This window comes from Bicyclus anynana, chromosome 13 (assembly GCF_947172395.1).
Source record: "Bicyclus anynana chromosome 13, ilBicAnyn1.1, whole genome shotgun sequence".
Lineage (NCBI taxonomy): Eukaryota > Metazoa > Arthropoda > Insecta > Lepidoptera > Nymphalidae > Bicyclus > Bicyclus anynana.
Genome location: NC_069095.1, coordinates 7,835,724 through 7,856,818, shown reverse-complemented (window position 1 = coordinate 7,856,818; position 21,095 = coordinate 7,835,724). Strand labels below are relative to the sequence as shown.

The following is a 21,095-nucleotide window of genomic DNA, read 5'->3' as shown; positions in this document are numbered from 1 at the left end:
CGGCCCATTTCCATTTGGCTTTAAGTGCGAAGGTTAGGGCGTCGATTATTTTTGTTTTCTGCCTGATGATGGAGTGACGGATTTTGTGAATTTTTTTGATATTAGTTATGCTTCGTTCCATAGCTCTTTGGCAAGTCCTAATCATTGTTTTAGCCTTCTTGGTAAATTTCCAAGTCTGGCAGCCGTAAGTTAAAGTAGGTAGGATGCAGGTGTTCATTATTTTACTTTTCAGCTTCATAGGCATTTGGCTTTTCAATACTTCTTTCATACTCCAAAATTTGTTCCATGCAAATTTAATTCTCCTTTCTATTTCTTCTTCGTTCCTATCATTTTGAAAGGATATTTGTTTGCCTAAATATATATATTTATTTATGAATTCCAGTTGCGTGTTTTCTACTATTATTGGAGTTTCTATATGGTTAGTCATTATTTTTGATTTACTAAAATTTATTTCTAATCCTGCTTTTTTGCTTGCTTCGTTCAGTGAATTCACCATGAGGTTCATTTGCGCACTACTTTCTGAGAAAATGGCTATGTCGTCGGCAAATCTCAGATGGCTCAAGTACTTTCCTCGAATGTATATTCCAAGATTTTTCCATTGTAGAGTGCTTAGGGCTGACTCGAGCACGGCTATGAAAATTTTTGGAGATAGGGGGTCACCTTGTTTTACACCGCGTTTAATAGCAAATGGTGGACCTGTTGATTCTAGTTGGATCTTACTTGTGCTATTTTCGTAAAGATGTTTCAGTATTTTTATGTATTCTTGGTTTATATTTAAGTTTAGCAATGTTTTCCATATAGCCTGGTAAGTCAAGCTGTCGAACGCTTTTTTGTAATCAATAAAGCCTATGTAGAGCGGCTTCCGGTATTCTTGGAATTTTTCTATCAATATTTCGATTGCGTGTATGTTGTCTATTGTAGAAAATCCAGATCTAAAGCCTGCTTGCTCTATTGGCTGACTCGACTCTATTGTTCCTTTTATTCTTTTCTCTATGAGAGAGGCGAAGAGCTTATAAAGACATGGTAGTATGCTTATTGGACGGTAGTTGGAAATGTTGTGTGGGTTTCCCTTTTTGTATAGCAGTATTATTGTAGATTCTGTCCACTGTCTGGGGGCGACACCTTTCTCTATAATTTCATTAAATAATTTTGTCAGGGGGCATGCTAGACATAAGCCCGCAGTTTTTATTGCTTCGTTTGATACTTTGTCAGAACCAGGACATTTATCATTTTTCAGCTTCTTTATTTCGCTTAAAACTTCAGTTATATCGAAGGGAATATATTCAGTATGCGATGGCTCTTCATTATAGGCTATATCGTTCATGTGCGTAACGTTTTCTACACGGCTCTCACTGTATAGTTTTTTATAGAAAGCTGTCGCTATTTTAAGTATATCTCTTCGATTATGGACCATATTAGTAGAGTCGTGTAAGCTCGTAATCCATGATTTGTGAGTTCTGAGTTCCTTGTAGGCCTTTTTCATGCTGCTATTACTTGTTAGGTGTTTTTCTATTATATTTTTTCTATGTTCTTCATAGTCTGCTTTGAGATATTTGCTAGTAAGTTTGTAAAGAGCGCTTAACTCATTTTTCATACTTCTAGTTTTAGGTTTGATCTTCTGTAGTTCATACTTTCTTTTTAATAAATCCATAGTTCGGCACAATTGACAAACAAGAGAGAGAGGGCGCCTCTGTTCCAACTGTTTACAAATAACTCCGCTAGCTAATCAAAGCAAAAATAGTTTAACTACGTAAAACTCTTTAAAAGTTTGTGAAAAGTGAAGTTAATAGGCTAATTCCAACTATATATTGTGGGCAAAGACAAATACCGAAGAAACAACTCGAAAATAGTGAAACAAACAACGGTCACTGCACGGGAGATTACTCGACGAATTTTACCAATTTGAAGAAAGATCCGGCGAAAATATATATTAAAGTGACTAAAGTGAAGTTCTTGGCGAATAACAAATTGGTGTTAAAGTGTGACAAGCGAAATTGTGAAATTTGAATAAAAATACAATATTAAATATCAAATTTGCAAGTCATACCCACAGTACAGCGCCATCTAGTCACACATCCAAGAACTACTTGATAGAAGACAAATTCGACCACTTTAGTTCGTCACTCCGCGTTTCTCCGCTATACCGCGAGAGGTCACTTGCAGGTGTAAACAAACCTTTGAGCTCACCCAAGCTTCATAGAAATGGACGAACTAAATCAACTGTTCAGAGAAATGAAAACTGAATTTAGCTATAAATTAAGTTCGATTGAAGCACGCATTACATCTTCAGAAGAAATTATAACTTCCCAGATCACTGCCCATATGAATCAAAAATTTGAAGGTCTTAATAAAGATTTGGAATACTTACAATCCGAGCTTGAAAACCAGGAGAAAAGAATAAGTGCCATAGAAAAACATAACATGCAGAGAAATTTAGTGTTTTTTGGAGTAGAGCAAAACGATAAAAGAGAGTCTTACTTCCAGCTTCAAGACAAAATATTAGACATAATAAATAACCAAATGAAAATAAAGACAGAACGCTTCGAAATACAATCCGTCAAAAGATTTGGAAATATAGAGAAAAAACCTAGACCAATCTCTGTTTGCCTAACAACGCTGGGTAAAAAAATACAGTTATTGAAAAATAAGAAATTTTTAGTAGGTTTAAACATTCGTGTTCAGGAAGAATTCCCCAAAAAAGTTCTTGACGTAAGGAGAGACTTAAAAATCAAACAAAAAATGGAAATTGAAAAGGGAAACATAGCCTACATAAAATATGACAAACTTATTATTAAAGATAAAAAAGAACTCACCCATAACAAGAGAGTGTTGTCAGAATCTCCAGAACACATATCCCCTAACGAAAATAACTACACACAAAAGAAAAAATCGCACAAAAAATATAGAGCAAACTCCAACTCTATAACTTCATACATGGTGCGACCCGAAATGGCATGAAATTTAGATGGCCCCCTCCAGAATACCAAAACAATACCAAAAACTCAAGAATACTATAACAAAACTACGCTCCCAAGCCGATTGGTCATCGTGGGAGACGCAGACCAAAACCCTCCAGAACAACAAAATATCAATATCAATATTGACACCGAACAAAGCTCAAAAATGAAACATAACAATCTCTACCTTGCTACTTACAACGTACGCAGTCTATCCTCACACGAACGCCTACTAGAGCTCGATACAGCATTAAAAAGAATTAAATTTGACGTAATTGGTCTATCCGAAACTAAGCGCCTCGGGAACTCAATTGAGGAATACAGGAATTTCATACTGTTCTACATAGGACAAACACCCGGGCTTCATGGTGTCGGCTTTATAGTAAAAAAATACCTTAAAGAAAACATATTGAATTTTAACGGATTGTCTGAACGAGTAGCTATCCTGAATCTCTCATTTGACAAATTAAAACTATCCATTATTCAAGTTTATGCACCAACGGAGGCAGCGCCTGATGAAGACATCAAAGAATTTTACAAAACTTTAAATACGGCACTCTCGATGTCCAACCGAAATGTTATAGTCATGGGCGACTTTAACGCAAAAATAGGCCAAGCAAAGTCGGGAGAAAATTCGATAATTAAATACGGATACGGTACCAGGAACGGCAGAGGAGAAATGTTGATAGAGTTCGCATTTGAAAACAACTTGCCCATCTTGAACACTTTCTTCAAGAAAAAAGACAAGCGCAAATGGACCTGGAGATCACCGGATGGCTCTACAAAAAACGAAATAGATTTTATACTATCAAATCTCAAAGGCAATGTCACTAACATCGAGGTGATCGACTTACCGTTCTCGTCAGATCACAGACAGGTTAGAGCAACCCTGCAGCTGCAAACAGCACATAAAAAATCAAGAAAAAATTATGGCAACCAACCAAAAAGTTCATTACTACAGGATGACGAGATAAAAACTTACCTAGAACTTCTTAATACATCCATCAATAATTTAATGATAATTAACGAAAATACATTTCAAACATTTTACGACAAACTAATCCACGCTATTACCACGAGTCAACAACTGGCATATAATCCAGCGAACCAATCAAAAAACAAAATTATAAATGACCTTTTAATACAGGTACTTAATAGCCCAATCAGTGATGTGAAGTTAATAAAACAATAAATTTCCATTTCTAAAAAAAAAATAGGGCTTTTCTTGCTTCCGGAAGTTGCAAAGTTTTTGTCTTACAGCCGTTTACCTGGGAAAATACGTCAAGTCACCGACTCGGCAACCTGCATTGAAGCTGCGTGGTGGCTCCAAATCTTCATTGAAATATACTGATGATGATGGATATACGAGTATTTGTCACGTAATTGGTAAGTTTGCATTAGCAAAATACACCATGTATATGTCACCGTCATATTGTAAACGTTAGTATAAAATCTCACTCGTGATATTATAATCTGCCGTTAAATTGTGAAAATACTGATTACAATTTAACGTGTTATTTTTCGGTATATAATAATCTCTCGGATGTGAAACCGTTAAATTGTCAATCAGGATAAATTTACCATAGAGTTACAAAAATATTACAGCGGTCATAATAAAAATAGTAAAAAATTACAATGGACAAATCAAAGAAAAGTTAATTATAAGTATAATTTAGTCAAATCTAAAGTTAGGTTAGGTTAGGTTAGAACATGACAATCGGAGTACTTAAGTCAGTCTTTAGGTATATTAAATAATAAATAAATATGTGATGTCACAATTCTTGAGGTATTTTATTGGACTGATATATGTGTTTTATTCCTACACTATGGACACAGAACGGTTTGCTGTAAGGCCAACCAATCAGGGGCAAGTTTGGACAGTTGACGTTTTAAGACTGCAATTTAACGGTTTCACTTCCGATAGATATACCGAAAATTAACACGTTAAATTGTAATTAGTATTTTCAGTTCACAATATGACGGCAGATTATAATATCACGAGTGAGATTATACATTAACGTATTTTACAATTTAACGGTAACATACACACTTTATATACCTACATACATTTTTGTATCAAAGGTAGTATTAGAAATATATATTGGTGCTTTCACCAACGTAATATTGGTACTTATCATTATTTCTCAAGTTCCAAGTTTTCACTCTAATCGCCTCACTCAATGCCTACTATCATAAAGACCTTCAAGTTGGAGTGAAAGAAAGTATAACTTTCCACTATGCTGCAATGCGGAACCGACTGAATAGCTGATATGAAATTCTCGAAGCTTGTGTTGTAGACATAAGTACTAAGTACTTAAAAGAACTTACAAGGAAAATCACTCGCAATCTGGGCACAACTTCATACTTTTTGGTATATTTTAAACTGTAAGTGTATGGAAATTCAATTATAGATAGTAACATTATTGAAATGTTGTATGTAGATGGTTAAATCCACGGATATAAAAGCTTTAGTGCTTTTATGGTATGTGGATAAATCTTAGACAACTTTGACCTTCTAACTATAATGTAAATTACCTATTTACAAGTATAACCAAATTGTGTATGTATGACCCGGGAGGTTCTGGGTTCAATTTCAAGTTAGAGTCGTTTTGATCCCACTAATATTATTACACTAATATAAAGGCAAAAATTTGTGTATAAGTGTTTAAGTATGTTTGTTCCTCTTTTACGCTGCAGCTACTGAAGCAATATGGCTGAAATTTGGAATGAAAATAGATTTTACTCTGGATTAACAAATAAACTACTTTTCATCCCGGAAAAATACGTGATTTCCGCGGGATTTGTGAAAAACTGAATTCTACGCGGACGAAGTCGCGGGCGTCCGCTAGTTTATAATAATGTGACCGACCGTTTTTTTTTTCGACCTCGGCGACGGCAGGCCGACACGACCGGTGAGAGATCAGGCGCAGGACCGACGGCTTTACGTGCTCTCCGAGGCACGGGGGTGTACTAACACCGCCAACCTCCAGGCTGCCTTTAAGATTTTTCTTGTAACAAATCCCGATAACTTACTTTTTTTTGGTTTTCCTGACGCGGGGTTCGACCCGTGGGCCTCATTTTCTGTTAACGAACCAGCTTACTACAGTTCCAATAAGAGAGTTACAGGACTTACGAGTTATGAGGGTTAAGGCCCTGGGTCTGACTTTGAAATATTGATAAAACACTTTGTTAACTAAACTTTTACTAACCATTTTAGAATTTAACCTATTTTTAATTTAATTTAATTTTTATTAATTTAATTTTTACTTACCATATAAATAAACATGCATACATTATAAATCTCAATTTTCTTTAAAGTAAAGTGGACATTAAATTAGTAGTTATTAGGTCCACTTTACTTTGAAGTAAAATCTTAATCCATATTTATAAATATGGCCTTGAACCATGTTTGAACAAAGCTTCCTTTTCTAGAAGTTTTAAATAATGTAAAGGAGAGATTAAAAAAAAACTACTTATATTATAAATCAATTTATTTCTTTTCCTCTTGTAAAATTATTATTTTATTAACATCCATATTATTACATAAAATTATAGTCACAATAAAATTGTGCGACTTTAATAGACTATTATTGTTAAAATAGTCTTTATAAATTTAATATGTATAGATAATTCATCATAATAATTTGAAAAGTATGCAAATATTTCTAAATAAAGAATTTATAGAACTTTTTTTTTTTGAAAAAAAAAAACGTACTTCAAGTTTTTTTAATCGTCTAGACATACACTTATGTTTCGTTTATTTTACAATAAAAGTTTTTTTTAAATAATAAATATTTGTAATTTTATTTTATATTCACATAACAAATCTATTACAAGTTTATTAATAATTAAAATTACTTATTTCACAGGAACACGTTTTACATTGAGAATGAGAAAGCATTATTACTTCATTTCACAAAATCTTCTATCTATTTTATTTTTTGTCTATTTCAAAAAATACAAAATGACAAATTAAACAATATTGACGAGGACCTACTACTCGTAGATCGACATAACCTCACCAAGGCTTAAGTTAAAATGCACACTATTAAATTTCCTTTAGCAATTATTATAATATTTTGAAGCAATAAAGATAATCATAATTGCAATACGTGCCATAATTTTATTATTACATAGAAAGTATTCTTAAGTGGCCAGGGCGTAAAAATATCGTTTTTATATAGTGGTACATATAATTATGTAAAAAAATAATAAATACTTTATTGTACACCAAAAATACGATAATAAATAAAAACATTAACAAAAAAAATTATAATTTAAACTTAGCAAATTTAAAAATTAGTACTTGATGAGGGTAGGTCAATATAATGTTGTATCTCGTACTATTTTCTTGTTTCAAAATGTTTTATTTCTAAAATATTTATAAAAAAATAATTACATTGTAAATGCATATTTACAAAGTAGGAAAATTGCCAAAATAAATTGAAAATTAATACTGGAAAGGATACGCCAATACCGGAAAGATTTATGTAAACAATATTTTATGTAAAAAATGTAAATTATTACATCAGTTTATTTGTTAATAACACAAAAAATATAATTCGACTTTCAAACATCTATTTTAATAAACAAGAAGTGGAAAAACCGATATCACAATTAAAAATTAAAATTATTTTCATCAACTTTTCATGTGTATGTAGATGCACAGATGTGATCTGTGCATTTGTGTTACTCGATTTTTAACCTCGCTATGCAAAATAAAATATTATAACAAAAAATATTTTTATATCAGAAATGTTAGTTTTCATTAATTTCAATTCACAATCGGCAATTTCTCATTGTTATTATTAATTTTAGACAACTGACTTGAAGCAACCAGGCATCCGATCACCGGTATAACATCTTCTGTGAGTTGATGTGGTGAGCGTAAATTATAGAAATTTATATTAAGTTTTACTTAATTTGTACCACACTTTTAATCGCACATGGCAAGGCGATCGGATGGACGGGTAGCTCCAATGGGTTTTAAATATCTACAGCGCCAGGATTAAGGACTTGTCACTTTAAAATAATATAGTCGGTATTTGCTATATATGTTCATCAGTAGCACTAGCAACTCCTTAATACCCATAGCAGAGAAGCAGTATTAGAAGAGTTGGGACTTGAACTTAAATTATAATGAGTACAGCTTAAAGCATAGGAGCTTAGGAGCTGAAGAGTTTGAACCTTTTTTTTATGTCAATTACAGAATATTTCATCATAGAAAAGAATTTTCGCTTAAGGGCCCATACACAAAATATAGTAAAAATATACGGACTGAGAGTAGTTAAAGATAGGACTGGTTCTAGTGGTCCTCATACTTATTTATTACCTATACATTTTATTTAATTTTACTATGACGTTCTACTTATCAAACAAACTACGTTTCACTTACACATATCTAATACTTAGAACGCAAACTTTTCTCCGGAGAGTTCTCTAAATGTACAATGTTCACTGCCCTATGAAATGTTACTTTTGGAAGTCATCGCGTCAATGTCACTTCTGTATCACTTGAGCTTCTAGAGCTCTCTTTAATAACGTCAAGTTCCCTATTTGAAACTGATGAATTTCGAGAAAACTTATTTGTCATTCCATAATCACTTTTTTCATCAAAACTGTCATGAACACTAATATTATAATCTTTACCATCATCTGAGTCATCTTCAACTGTGTCATTAACTTCCACTTCCAACAAATTGTCATTTTCCTTCAAACCATAACCACTAAAATTTTTTTCTTGACTCAAACTGTGGATCCGATCGAGGTTATGTTCCAAATTTGATATATTATCATCGTCTTCCATACAAGGTGAGTCATCAAATTTCCATTTGATATTTGAATTAAAATGTTCTACTCCGGGGTACATACCTATGCTATTACTTCTATGCCCGAAAACCGGACAATTTCTTAATTCTCACAACTCCGGATGTCTGCCATTACAAATTTTGTTGAAGTTTCCTTCATCTAAACTAAGGTTAGATCGAGATCGACCACATTCAAGGCCAGAACTTTGTCTGAACAGGCAAAAGTCTGAAGTCTTCATCCTGCATTGTCTTGAACAGGGTTCGATCTGGAATGCAGATCTGTCTAACTGTCTATAATCTGATAGACCGTATCCATCAAAAAATCTTGAGTTATGTTTACAAGTACCACTATGATAGCCCTTAAATGATCCTGTACATCGCATTGGATCTCTGTGACATTTTTGTATAGCGTGAAGTGAATTTGAAGATACTGTTCGTTCTAAAATTTCACCCCAATATTTTTCACCGAGGCCTTCGAATTCACCTTTAGAATGCAAGCCTTCAGAAGTAATTGAAGAACCGCAACAACCAGCAGGTTTTTCGTAGGTTTGAAATGATTTTGTTCTTCGACAGCATATCTGTGAAATAAAATTAGATGTACAGAAAATACCAACATCATACTATACTAAAAATGTAATAATATAATGTTGGATTTATATTGCACATCAGAAAGTAATGGGGCTACATAGATTAGCTTCTCCTAGACTATTACTAGGTAAAAAGTAAATTTTAGAGGTGTAATAAAAGGGATATAACTATATAACTTTATTTGAAAACTTTAAACATTTATAATACGTCAATATCAAAAGTGAAATTAATTTGTATACTCTATAAATTTTATATGAAATTGATTACAATCCAAAATAGAAAAGTCAAAAATGATAAGTTTTGGTTTTTAGAACAAATGAAAACATGGTGACCTTACATAATATTGAAGCAGCTCATTGCTTATCCTTCTGAAGTGACTATTCAATAACCAATATAGGAAGGGGTTCCAAAAGCTATCACTCAGAGCTAACCACGTGACTAGGAAATCTAAAGTAGGCGGCACCTGTAAAAAAATTAAAACATTTTTATCGCAATTAATTACTGAGGAACCTAAAATTACTTTGTTCGTCAACAAATACATATAAAATATTCAATTAAAATTTAAAAGAACTCATTTACCGAAAATATTTTTTATTTGTTTTCAACATAGAAAGACTTTATTTGAATTTAAATTATAAAATATAATGTTTCTTGCGAATAAATGATTCTGATTCTGATTATGATATTAATTTTAAATTAAATCTGAAACCTCTTCACTTCCATCGCAGCGGGGTTATGTACGAAACACAGTGGCAGTGTAACATTTTTGAATGGCAAATATATTAATTATATTCAGTTCGTAAGCCAAGGCTTTTCTGTGGTCACCGACAGACATTACAACATTTTTCAAAGTTCTTCATACTTTTTTAGAATTTAGTTCTTCGTACTACAGCACTATTCTATTACTACATTTTATTTGACAGTGCAAGTTTTGCATTTGTCTATACACCCTCTGCATCTATAATATGATTTCAGAGAGAGAAATAGAGACAACATTGAGACACATTTTATTTGTTATAAAATCCATATAGAATTAATGATTAAACGAACTTACCTGTAAGTGAAGTTCTATCATAATTATATGAGCGCCGAGTCCGAAGAGATTAGTAGCAGATATTACACATGTAGTTACGCATAGACGTCACCACTCATCACTTAGTTGAGAAAAAAGTATTTTACCCTCTCCCTTTTGTGTCGTCCACTTGTTGGTCGGACGGTTGTCGCCAGTCATTTAGTTTAGAGTAAGATATTCTTGACTCATTGATGTATTTCCGTGACACCTTGGGCATATACTCGTATATCACTGGGAGGGCGGGATACTAATCTCTTCGGACTCGGCGCTCATATAATTATGATAGAACTTCACTTACAGGTAAGTTCGTTTAATCATTAATTATATTCGCGCCTCGTCCTCGAGATTAGTAGCAGATATTACACATGTAGACTTTGAGAGTATTGCGGAAATAACATCAATGAACAGTCTGTAAATATAATTTTATTATTCTATTATTAAATTATATTATCCATATCTACTTGAGATTTTAATAACAAAGATTTCTCTTCTTCTTGCTCTTAAGAGCTTGTCTGTCTTAGCCCTATGGGACAAGTTTATCATTCTAGGATAATTAAAATTAATTCGAATCATAAATGGACATTCATTATTTTTATAATAGCTATGTTAGCTAGTTGTAAGTATTTTTATATTAGGTAAAAAAGTATGCCTTACTTCACTTGAATTTATGTAATTGAGTGATCATTGTTATAATATTTTTTTTTTTTATTATTAGTTCACCTAAAGCAGTATCATTATTATCAGTATGATCTTTCTTTGATAAAATTTAGCGAACGTTGTGGAAATCCTACTCCAGCCTGCCGTTTTACGGATCTTATCTAGGCTAACACCGAGCTACGTGCCGCGACGTGGCCTGTCTCATGTTGTGAGCACTGAACCGCTCGAGTTGACCCCACACTCACTGAGTGTTTCCATCCCTCTGGTTCATGAGGTTTCCTAATTCTAATGAATAGTTCATCACACTTCCTTGATGTTGAGGTGTGTTCTAGATAACAGTATGGTAGTGGCTGGACATACGGCTATTTCTACAAAGAAATGTAAATTAATAATGGGTTGTTGAAACCCAGGTTTTTGGAGTCTTAGTTACGTTGGGAATATTAATTTTGCCGAGATTGGTTTTGAATATTACATTTACCTTTACCTTGGACATAACGAATAAAGTAATAGTTTTGTTTGTAAGATAATCTAAGGTTATTTCTTCATTGGGGTGATATGTACCTACTCAGTTTATCTGAAACTAGATTGGCAGGCCACAACATATTTGGGTTCTTGGCGGTTTTAATCGACAAAACGTAGGAACTTTAAGAAGTTTTTGCGACATCATTAAATAGGTCTAGGCTCAGTTTCCGTGAAAAAACAAATTTATACCTAATTACCAATTCTGTGGGTACAGATGCATCTTAAATATTAATCAATTTAGTTTGACAGAAATACCACCATTTCTTCTTTAAATAAACGTCGCAAGATTATTTCAAGAAGTGATTCTAGTGTGCATCACGTCTTCTTAAGTCTTCTTCTCGAATAATTCAGATTTGTATACGACAAGAGTTGGACTGAGACATTAACCCCTGGCCTTTAGGTGAAAATCTTACCACGGAGGTACCACGGCTGAGTAAGCCAATAGGGTACAACCATGATGCTCGTGCCTTGTCTGTAAATATTCAAAAAGCAGTTATGCGTTGAGATCATAATTTAAACTGTAAGTGTATAGGTTCATTTGAAAGCGTCTGGGTTCCTGTGCCCAGGATAAGTGTGTCACATTTGTTGTTTATGCGACTTCCAAATGTTATTTATTTATGACTAGCTCCTACATATTTTAAATTACACAAAAATACAGACAGACATCATGGATATCAAACAATTACATGCCCACTGTACTTATATTATATTAATTAAAGAAGATTAAAAATAAATCAATTCACACACTATTACTTTCACGAAAGTATATCAGGTGCAGGATCCAATTAGTCGTAGAAAAAAAGACCACATTTTGCTACCGCATCAAAGGACTTGTCTCGGTAAGAGACTTACAATTTGAAGGCGTGCAAATTTATAATAAATTATCTGCGTATGCGAAGAATGCCAAATCCAAATCGTTAATCACATTTAAAACGAAACTAAGAAAATATATACAGTGGTAATTACCACTAACGCTTACACTGAGGTAATGCTTCCGTACCGCATCGGACGTGTCTGTAGGTAGAACGAAAAAACAAAGAAATGTTTATTTCGAGCTGATTGTAAAATAATTAATAAGATATATTTACGATTGTGAGAAGTATTTATAATATTCATAACAGTGAAATTTTGTAAATTCCTTAAGAGAAATGAAAATTCTTTGACTACAAGCCAATCAATATTTAGATGTCAGAATTTATGAGCGAGATCGTAAAAAGTAAAATCAGACAGTTGGATGATATATGTTCTACGGAATTCATAGTCTGCAATTATATTGCGGATAGATTTTATGTTAAAGGCGCAAATGAAAAAACGTTTGCCTTCGTACTTCTATATAATATATGTAATATTATCACGAGAAGTTTCGTGAGGTGAGGGTCCATTATATAGATACCCCTCATTTTATTAGTGTATGCTACTGCCGTTGAATAGTCAACACGTAGCAAGCTTTGAAGAAGAATAGTCTTTAGAGCAACAAATGGAGCTATCAGCTCTTTATTCATTTATGTTCTATTTCAGTATTACACCGCGGTACACCTGCCGACCTACCTTCACATGCGGCCCCCATCCCGTCGTTGAGGCGTCAGCAAATATTTCTACTTTGTAGACATTAATTAATCTTTATTCAATGGACAGAATGTTCTATGTTATTATTAATCCACCAGTCGAAATCAGGTTGACTTGATTTAGGTGAATTCATAACGCTGTTAAAATCATCATGATTTTTCAAGTTGAGATAATTAGGTACATAATTCCATATTTTGAGAACATTTGGAGCTGCGTTTTAATTCGTAATTAATAATTTGTTGGTAAGATAATACGAAAATTGTGTGATCATCACTAAGTATTATTTTATTATTATAATTTTTTTTTTTTTTTTTTTTTTGTCGAAATTTACTTTAACTTGAGTCTTATGAGTACTCTTTAGAGTACGCTTTTTACTTCGTTTATAATTAATTAAACCAAGTGATACTAATAGACTTTTAGTGAGATCGATATTAGCTTAAACATTCTGAACAGAAATAACCAAACAATAGTCAATCGTCTAAATAGACGGCGGACAAGACATCCTTGGAGCACAAAAACATAGCCACATGTTTTTTTTTTTTTTTTTTTATCTTAGTAAAAACGAATAGGGCCGTGCTCCGCCGTGGCAAAACCTTAAATTTGAAAAATTGACCCATAAAAAAGGAATCTCAAATATTTCATGATTCTTTATGATTTTGATTAAAAAATATGCATCTTTTAAGTCAATTGTCGCCACTTGACGTGTTACAACTTTCAGTGTTGTTCTTAAATACTCTTATTTTAAATGATTCGTTTTAACAAACAAATTAGTATTTTATAATTCAAAGTATATCACTTCCACATGGTTTTGGTACCAGGAAGGTACTTGAAGCATATAGATTTATACAAGGAAAAAACATAGTGATTTATGTTTCATATATTGAGTAGGTTATTGATAGCCATAGCGCAAAGAGGACGTTGGCCCAAGGTAAACATTTGGGATAGCTATCTTTACAACAGGATATGTAATGGTATTTCATAATGTTCTATCCAGGATGGAATAGTATTATCGTTTGTATTTAGGAGCGGCGACGTAGACACGCCGCCTGGTGACCCCGCGACGGCCTCCTCCAGGAGTGCGCGTGCGGTGGTCGCAGACAGTGCGTCAGCGGCGAGTTGCGGGCTCGCGGCTCATTGAGCGCCCGCGCGCCTTATGGTTTAAATTTTTTGAAGCTGGCACTTTATTATTGGTGTTTACTGTCTTGTTATCAGAATCTTATTCTCGTTTGAGCCTGGATTTGTTAACTGCTTTCATTAATGACCGCTTTAATTTCCAAATTTTGTAATGGAGAGCGTCTTTGTTAATATTAAATAAATGATTTGCAAGTTAGTTGCATACTTCTGGCCAATACTTGTCATTAATGTTCTTCTAAGGTTCTGTATCAGTTCAGGGACGTTTGTATTATGAGCAATTATAAATCTGCCGGAGTACTATGGCCTGGCTGAGGCTCACAGATGTAATTCAAGCTCTGAAGAGTGTTATTAGTCTGCCGTTCTGGTAGACAACTATCTGGCCCCAGTGCGGGAGTGTTTGAAATTTATCATAAATAGGTATGATATGTAAATTCGTAAACTTAATTAGTTAAGTGTCTAAAAAGTGGACTTTAAGAAGTCCCTGACAAATTTTAGTAGTTTATGATGTTGTACATTATAACCGAGCTCGGTAAAAAGATTTGTCATATCTACGAGTATATTAGGTTACAGTCCCCAGTGGAAGGAACGGCAGCCGTACTTCCGTGCTTCGATACAGTCCCAACTGTTGCAGCTGTGCGGCTATTCAGGTTACTTTAATAATATATTATTTACGTTGATACGTAGGTAAGTACAGAAATGCGGGTAAATACCTGCTTCAGTTTCGTGGTGTAGAACACCAACGTCGTATAAATGCGTTTAAACAGCCCCAATGACTGCTCCGGTTGCATTACTAATGTTTTATTTACATAGATACGTAAGTATAAAAAAGCGAAAAAATACCTGCTTCAATTTCGTGGTGTAGTACATCAACGGCCTATTAATGCGTTGAACAGCCCCAATGACTGCTCTGGTTGCATTAATAATATACTATTTACGTAGATACGTAAGTATAGAAAAGCGGGTGGATACCTGCTCCGATTTCGTGGTGTAGAACACCAACGGCCTATTAATGCGTTGAACAGCCCCAATGACTGCTCTGGTTGCATTAATAATATATTTTTTACGTAGATACCTACGTAAGTATAGATAAGCGGGTAGATACCTGCTTCAATTTCGCCGTGTAAAACGCCAACCGTCTATTAATGCGTTGAACAGCCCCAATGACTGTCCCGGGTGCATTAATAATGTATTATTTACGTAGATACGTAAGTACAATAAAACGGTGCTTCAATTTCGTCGTGTAGAACGTCCTCAGTTTCTTCTGAACTTGATACACTTTCACTTAAAACACTTTGTCGTTTGTGAATTTTTCGTATTTTAAATAAACTTTATTATAATAACACACACTGCGAAAGAACGCTTACAATGTATTGAGTGGTTGAGCACTAAAATGCGAATGACTGGCGACAACCGTCCGACCAACAAGTGGACGACACAAAAGGGAGAGGGTAAAATACTTTTTTCTCAACTAAGTGATGAGTGGTGACGTCTATGCGTAACTACATGTGTAATATCTGCTACTAATCTCGAGGACGAGGCGCGAATATAATAGCGCCACAGTACCTACTCGAGTCCCATGTCTACTTACTCAGAACACGAAAAACAAAAAATAAATTTCCATTATGGTTTTTTATGAGTATTTTTGCCTGTTCAGCACAATTCACTGCATTCTGTGTTATTATTGTAACGCAAAAACCCACCTTACATCCGGTGCACGCTGCAACGACTTCTTGAATAGTAGCTGGAGTTACCATTACAATAAATCCTAGAGACATAGCAGCCATTGTGCGAGAAGTGCTCACACTGTGCTGCCTTACTGGAGTCTGAATTTGCTGTAAATACACTTACAAAATTTATACCATATACTTATATACTTTTTATACCATAAAGTGTTTCAACTTATTAAAGTTATAAGTTTAATATAAGAATTTAAAAACCAGATTACATTAATTACTGTTTTTAAATTTAATAAAAAAATCAGAACTGTATATGACGACTAATATAAAACTGACTGTAGTTATTTTGAGATTATTATTTTCTTATTTTTAATAATGTATTAGAATACTATTTATATTTAAATGTAAGTAATAATACAAATACCGCGTTAAAAGAGATCATTATACAAGAAAAACCATTGAAATTAGGCGTTATTTATTTAATAAACTTTGTGTCTTAGTTTTGTAAGACTCAAATAAATAAATACAACAGAATGTTGAAAAATAAAAGCCAAGAAGACTTTTATGTAGAAAAATATATTTTGAATTTTCTTACTATTACTTCTTGTTCACTTCTGTTATTTTTCGCACACGTTATAGGAATTCCATTAGGTCTTGTGTCCGAGGTGCATTTATTTCTAGTTTTGCTGACGTGAAATCCTGATCCGTAGCAATACATCAGCGCCATTGTTGTTGGGAAATAATAAGCACAGCAAGCCAGAATCCTGAAAATGTAATCAATTTGAAAATGTCGACGAAGCAACATTTACTACGGAGTAAATTTCTGTTGCAACTTAAACTACAACTTCATCAGGTATTTAAAGAGCAAGTTGAGATAGCCCCCATTGAAGAAATTGCTTTAAAAACAAGGGTATGGAAGAAAGATTAAGAGGACGGCAGAGCTTGTCAGATAGGTTAATTTTTGGCGCTGACAAAAAAGCTGTGTTTTGGTTTTAAGCTTGAAGGCTTGTTTTACAGTCCCCCTGACCGCTTTCGCGTCTCGTAAGCGATCAGGGAGACGATGATAAACCACGTGAAAAAGCGTGGGAACACTAAATTTCAAGTGAAACGATAAAAGGCACTAGAAGCTCGTAAACCACGACGCTTACGCCAATCTCTCTGACGGGACTATGAAACAAACCGACTGTCGAACTTATTTCTTAGTTCTATTCCTGATAATTCCTTTAATTTTCTGTGATCAAACTTTAGCGAGTAGGTATATCTTAAAGGGTGATATAGCTGTTTTAATAATCAGAGATGTTTTTTTCAGGTTCAGGAGCTCTACTTGGTTAATAAATTCCAAAAAAAAAACACTGTACAAAAAATGCACAGTCAATATAAAAAAAAACTTTTTCCTATAATATCATACCTGAAAGCAATCCTGCTGTGAAATACGTCGCAAGCCATCAAACCCGTTGAATTAAAATAGTAACCAGACCGTGGTAAAACCATAGTAGCAAAAAGAGATACAGATAATATCCAAGTTGTACTTATTACTAATACGCAGCCCTGAAATATAGGAAGTTATTTAATAAAATTCATGATCCAATTCCAACGAGACTGTGACGACATTTGATTCAATTTATGTAAATGTACAATTTTGGGGGCAATCGAAGTCAGAAAAATTAATAACAATTTATGCAAATACTTTCGAGAATTCTAACAGATTTTAGGCATGATATCTTCTCAATTGAATCAATTAAATATTATAAAGCTTTTTGTCTGTATTTTGATATTTGTCGATATCGTAGAGTAGACCTTTAAGTGAATCAGATCACCGAATTTCGTCGAACTCCATGTTCCGGCATAATATGAATAATAATGACTTCTTGTTCGTGACTTCTGACAGTGGAGTTAGTAAGGTAATAAATATTTTATGTATTTAATCTGTCGTAAATTATTCCTCAGTTGCCAATCTCTCTTGAGTTTCTTTTAAATATATTGCTACTTAATCGGGAACTTTTATATTCGTCACTCAAAATGGCTGTCGGGACAAAGCTTTTACTTTATCTAAAAGATCAAAGCTGTCCTTTGTAGGTATATCTGAATCACATTTAAATTCTAGCACCCAGAACTTCTTAAGCGATTTAGAGAAGAGATTTTTGCGCGGAAAAGTGTTATTAGGCAAATCCGCCTCTGAACACAACCTCAGCTTCCGTGAATATCCAATTGCAAAAAAATGTCCTCATTTCATGATATCTGGAGGATAAAATCTTATAAAAATACAGAAAATTTTATAACTGGGGACAAAATTCTCAAGTATTCGTCATTCATTTTAAACAAGAAATGTTTGAAGGTGTCTTCAAACCTTGTATTACTCTTTCACCCTAGAACTGATAAATGGATTTGGCTTAAAATTGTAATGAGGAAAAGATTAAACCCTAAATGAACACATGGGTCTTTTCCCGTTAACACTTTTTATTATCCCCCTTATTAAAAAAAATCATATCATAAAACTAAATTTCAGGCGGACAAAGTCGCGGGACTTCTTTTTATAATAGACAAGATTTTCTTGTCTATTATAAAAGAAGTCCTCATTTTGATTTTTCAGTTATACATAGCTAAATCCAAATTTAGAACTTAGTGATATAACTTTGAAATATTGGAAGGTGCTTCTACGATTTGTTAAAGTGAAGACCTGTTAAATGTTGAACAAGGAATTCAATAGACAAAAGAAAACTATCACGCAATTTGTGCAGAATACGAACAAATATAATACTTCTGTAGGTTTTAAATTGCTGTCATATTTCTTTGACTTACCTTTTTACTGGAATGCTTATGATAAGTGTTTGGATGTAGTAAATATAAGTATCTGTCTATAGCCATACAAACTAAAATAACGGCGCTTTGTTGACTCACTGCTCCCCTTAAGAGTGCCTGTAATACAATTTTATATTATGTAAACTGCAAAGGGCATGGAAGAGTTTTAATATATTAAACAAGGTTTGCAAAAACAAAATTTTGCAAAAAAGCTTAACTTTTACTAACAATTACATCTTAATTGGATCAACATCATCATCATTAACAGCCGATAGACGTCCACTGCAGGACATAGGCTTCTTACATGGACTTCTAAACAAAACGATCTCGAGCCACAAGAATCCAGCGGCTCCCTGCAACCCGCTTGATGTCTTCGATCCACCTAGTGGGAGGTCGACCAACACTGCGCTTTCCGGTGCGGGGTCGCCATTGCAGTACCTTGGGACTCCAACGTTCATCGGCTCTTCGAGCTTCAGCTTCGCGGCTCGCTGAGCTATATCAGTTACTTTGGTTTGTCTGCGGATCTCCTCATTTCTGATTCGATCACGCAGAGAAACCCCAAGCATAGCTCACTCCATTGCCCGCTGAGTGACTTTGAGCCTTTTATGAGGGCCACAGTTAGCGACCAGGTCTCGGATCCAAACTTTATTGGATATTTATTGTTTATTCTTAGTCAAAACTTTTAAAATTTCAACAAATAATAAATTTAGTAATGTAAAAATAGTCTCCGACAACAGGTGAACTCTTTTATGTATCAAAAAATCATTTAGTTTGTCTTCAACTATCTAAAATTACACAGCGCTAAATGTTTGCACGTTGTAATTAAAAGTGTTAGAAAAAAGAGGTCACCGTTCAAGTATGGATACTGTTTCATACTTACTATCCGATTACCTTTTAACCTCGCCTCCTCAATTGGGAACTTTTTCCAAGAGGTAACTTTATTCATTTTCTCTTCGTCTCTTGTTTAAATAAAGTTTCGCAAAGCTTCGCCTAGCTCTAACTGGATTAAATAACGCTCGAAAATTTGATGAGAAATTATGTTTTTGAGTGTCTTGCTAATAGTGTTTCTATTTATATTGTACTACTCAACCGTTCGATTAGGTAAACTTTTAAGATTACTATCTAGCCTGTAGATGAATTGTTCACATAAATGATATCGATTACTATTAAAAATTGACTTTGTTCAGGCCAGCGTATAATTCATTAATCAAACGATTTCACCACGTCATTATTTTTAACAAAACACTTTATATTTAGTATTATTTCTTCAATAAAATCAAGGCATCGGCAAATACCAAGTCTAATGTTAATGCGGGCTACAGACCTTCAGTTGTAACAGTACAGTTTCAGCTTATCGAAATATTAATAGAAAAAAAACTATACAGTTCTTAGTTTTGCCTACATACGTTTTGAATGCACAGTTTTCGACTTTCCAGTCAAAACTTCAGGTATGTAGCACGCATAACGCAGATTATCGTATTCGACTTCTGCTAGGTTATTCTGTAACGATATTTTTATAACTTGCAAGTGCGAGTTTCGAATTCACCTCTATCCCTCTCTGTTTAACACGATACTATAGAATGAGAAAGATAGGGGTGAATTTGAAACTCGCACTTGCGAGTTATACAAAAGATCGTTAGAGAATAGTCGTGCTGAACGTTAAGAGTGTACAATATGTAATTTGGTGGTTACAAATGGTTCTGGATCTCAGATTCTGGAAAAGTAAGAAGCCTGATATTTAGGTAAATGATATTTCAAAGTATTAGCTTCATTATGACTATACAAAATACACAATTTGTAAAACTTTCGATAGTTTATTTTTTTGAAAAATACATGTTTTGCTCACATTTTGCTTTCAATCTCAGGAAAAGCAAGCTTATTTTCTTAAATTTTTGTTTTGTATAGAAAATTAGGTATTTATCTTGAACATGGCCATTTTGTTTTTCGTTATGTTGTTTAATTTACTTGCAATTAGGTGAAAATGGTTTTGGCGCTCACGTCATAAAATTTGCGTCGCGCATCAATCGCTCCGTGCTTTCACTCACGTGAGAGTCATAATTCGGCGTCTCGCTTGCGCTTCGAATTTTATCCATATCGTGCCGACGCGCTGCACGCTCTTAATAAAGAAAAAAAATCATGCATTTTTACCTGAATCTGACAAAATATTTCCCCGTAAGGCCAACACTTGTAAAGTGCGGGTAGCAGAGCCACGGGGGCGATTAGGATCCCCGTAAACAGATCGTTTAGCGCCAACGAGGTCAGGAGGTATCTTGGCTGAAAATTACAATTAAGCCTCAATGGTTTTACTAATGGCAGA

General features: G+C 33.9%; 3 protein-coding genes across 3 annotated transcripts in view; 2 read left to right on the top strand and 1 right to left on the bottom strand.

Moving 5' to 3' along the window:
• Window positions 1–2,202: 2,202 nt before the first annotated feature.
• On the top strand, window positions 2,203–2,958 carry LOC128198687 (uncharacterized). Its single transcript, XM_052885138.1, has one exon. It carries the CDS (start codon window positions 2,203–2,205, stop codon window positions 2,956–2,958), a length of 756 nt encoding a protein of 251 aa, XP_052741098.1.
• On the top strand, window positions 2,677–5,575 carry LOC128198676 (craniofacial development protein 2-like). The gene is made up of 2 exons (XM_052885096.1): window positions 2,677–4,104; window positions 4,218–5,575. Exons 1-2 carry the CDS (start codon window positions 3,124–3,126, stop codon window positions 4,266–4,268), a joined length of 1,032 nt encoding a protein of 343 aa, XP_052741056.1. The 5' UTR covers window positions 2,677–3,123; the 3' UTR covers window positions 4,269–5,575.
• A 3,142-nt stretch (window positions 5,576–8,717) lies between these two features.
• Window positions 8,718–21,095, bottom strand: part of LOC112043114 (trace amine-associated receptor 6) — a 66,217-nt gene continuing 53,839 nt past the window's right edge. The window contains exons 3-9 of the mRNA XM_024078394.2: window positions 20,927–21,052; window positions 18,779–18,895; window positions 17,388–17,527; window positions 16,575–16,743; window positions 16,004–16,135; window positions 9,690–9,815; window positions 8,718–9,342 (exon numbers count right to left, since the gene is read on the bottom strand). Of these exons, the coding sequence (XP_023934162.1) occupies window positions 8,875–9,342; window positions 9,690–9,815; window positions 16,004–16,135; window positions 16,575–16,743; window positions 17,388–17,527; window positions 18,779–18,895; window positions 20,927–21,052 (1,278 nt within the window). The 3' untranslated portion in view covers window positions 8,718–8,874. The remainder of the gene's footprint in view (window positions 9,343–9,689; window positions 9,816–16,003; window positions 16,136–16,574; window positions 16,744–17,387; window positions 17,528–18,778; window positions 18,896–20,926; window positions 21,053–21,095) is intronic.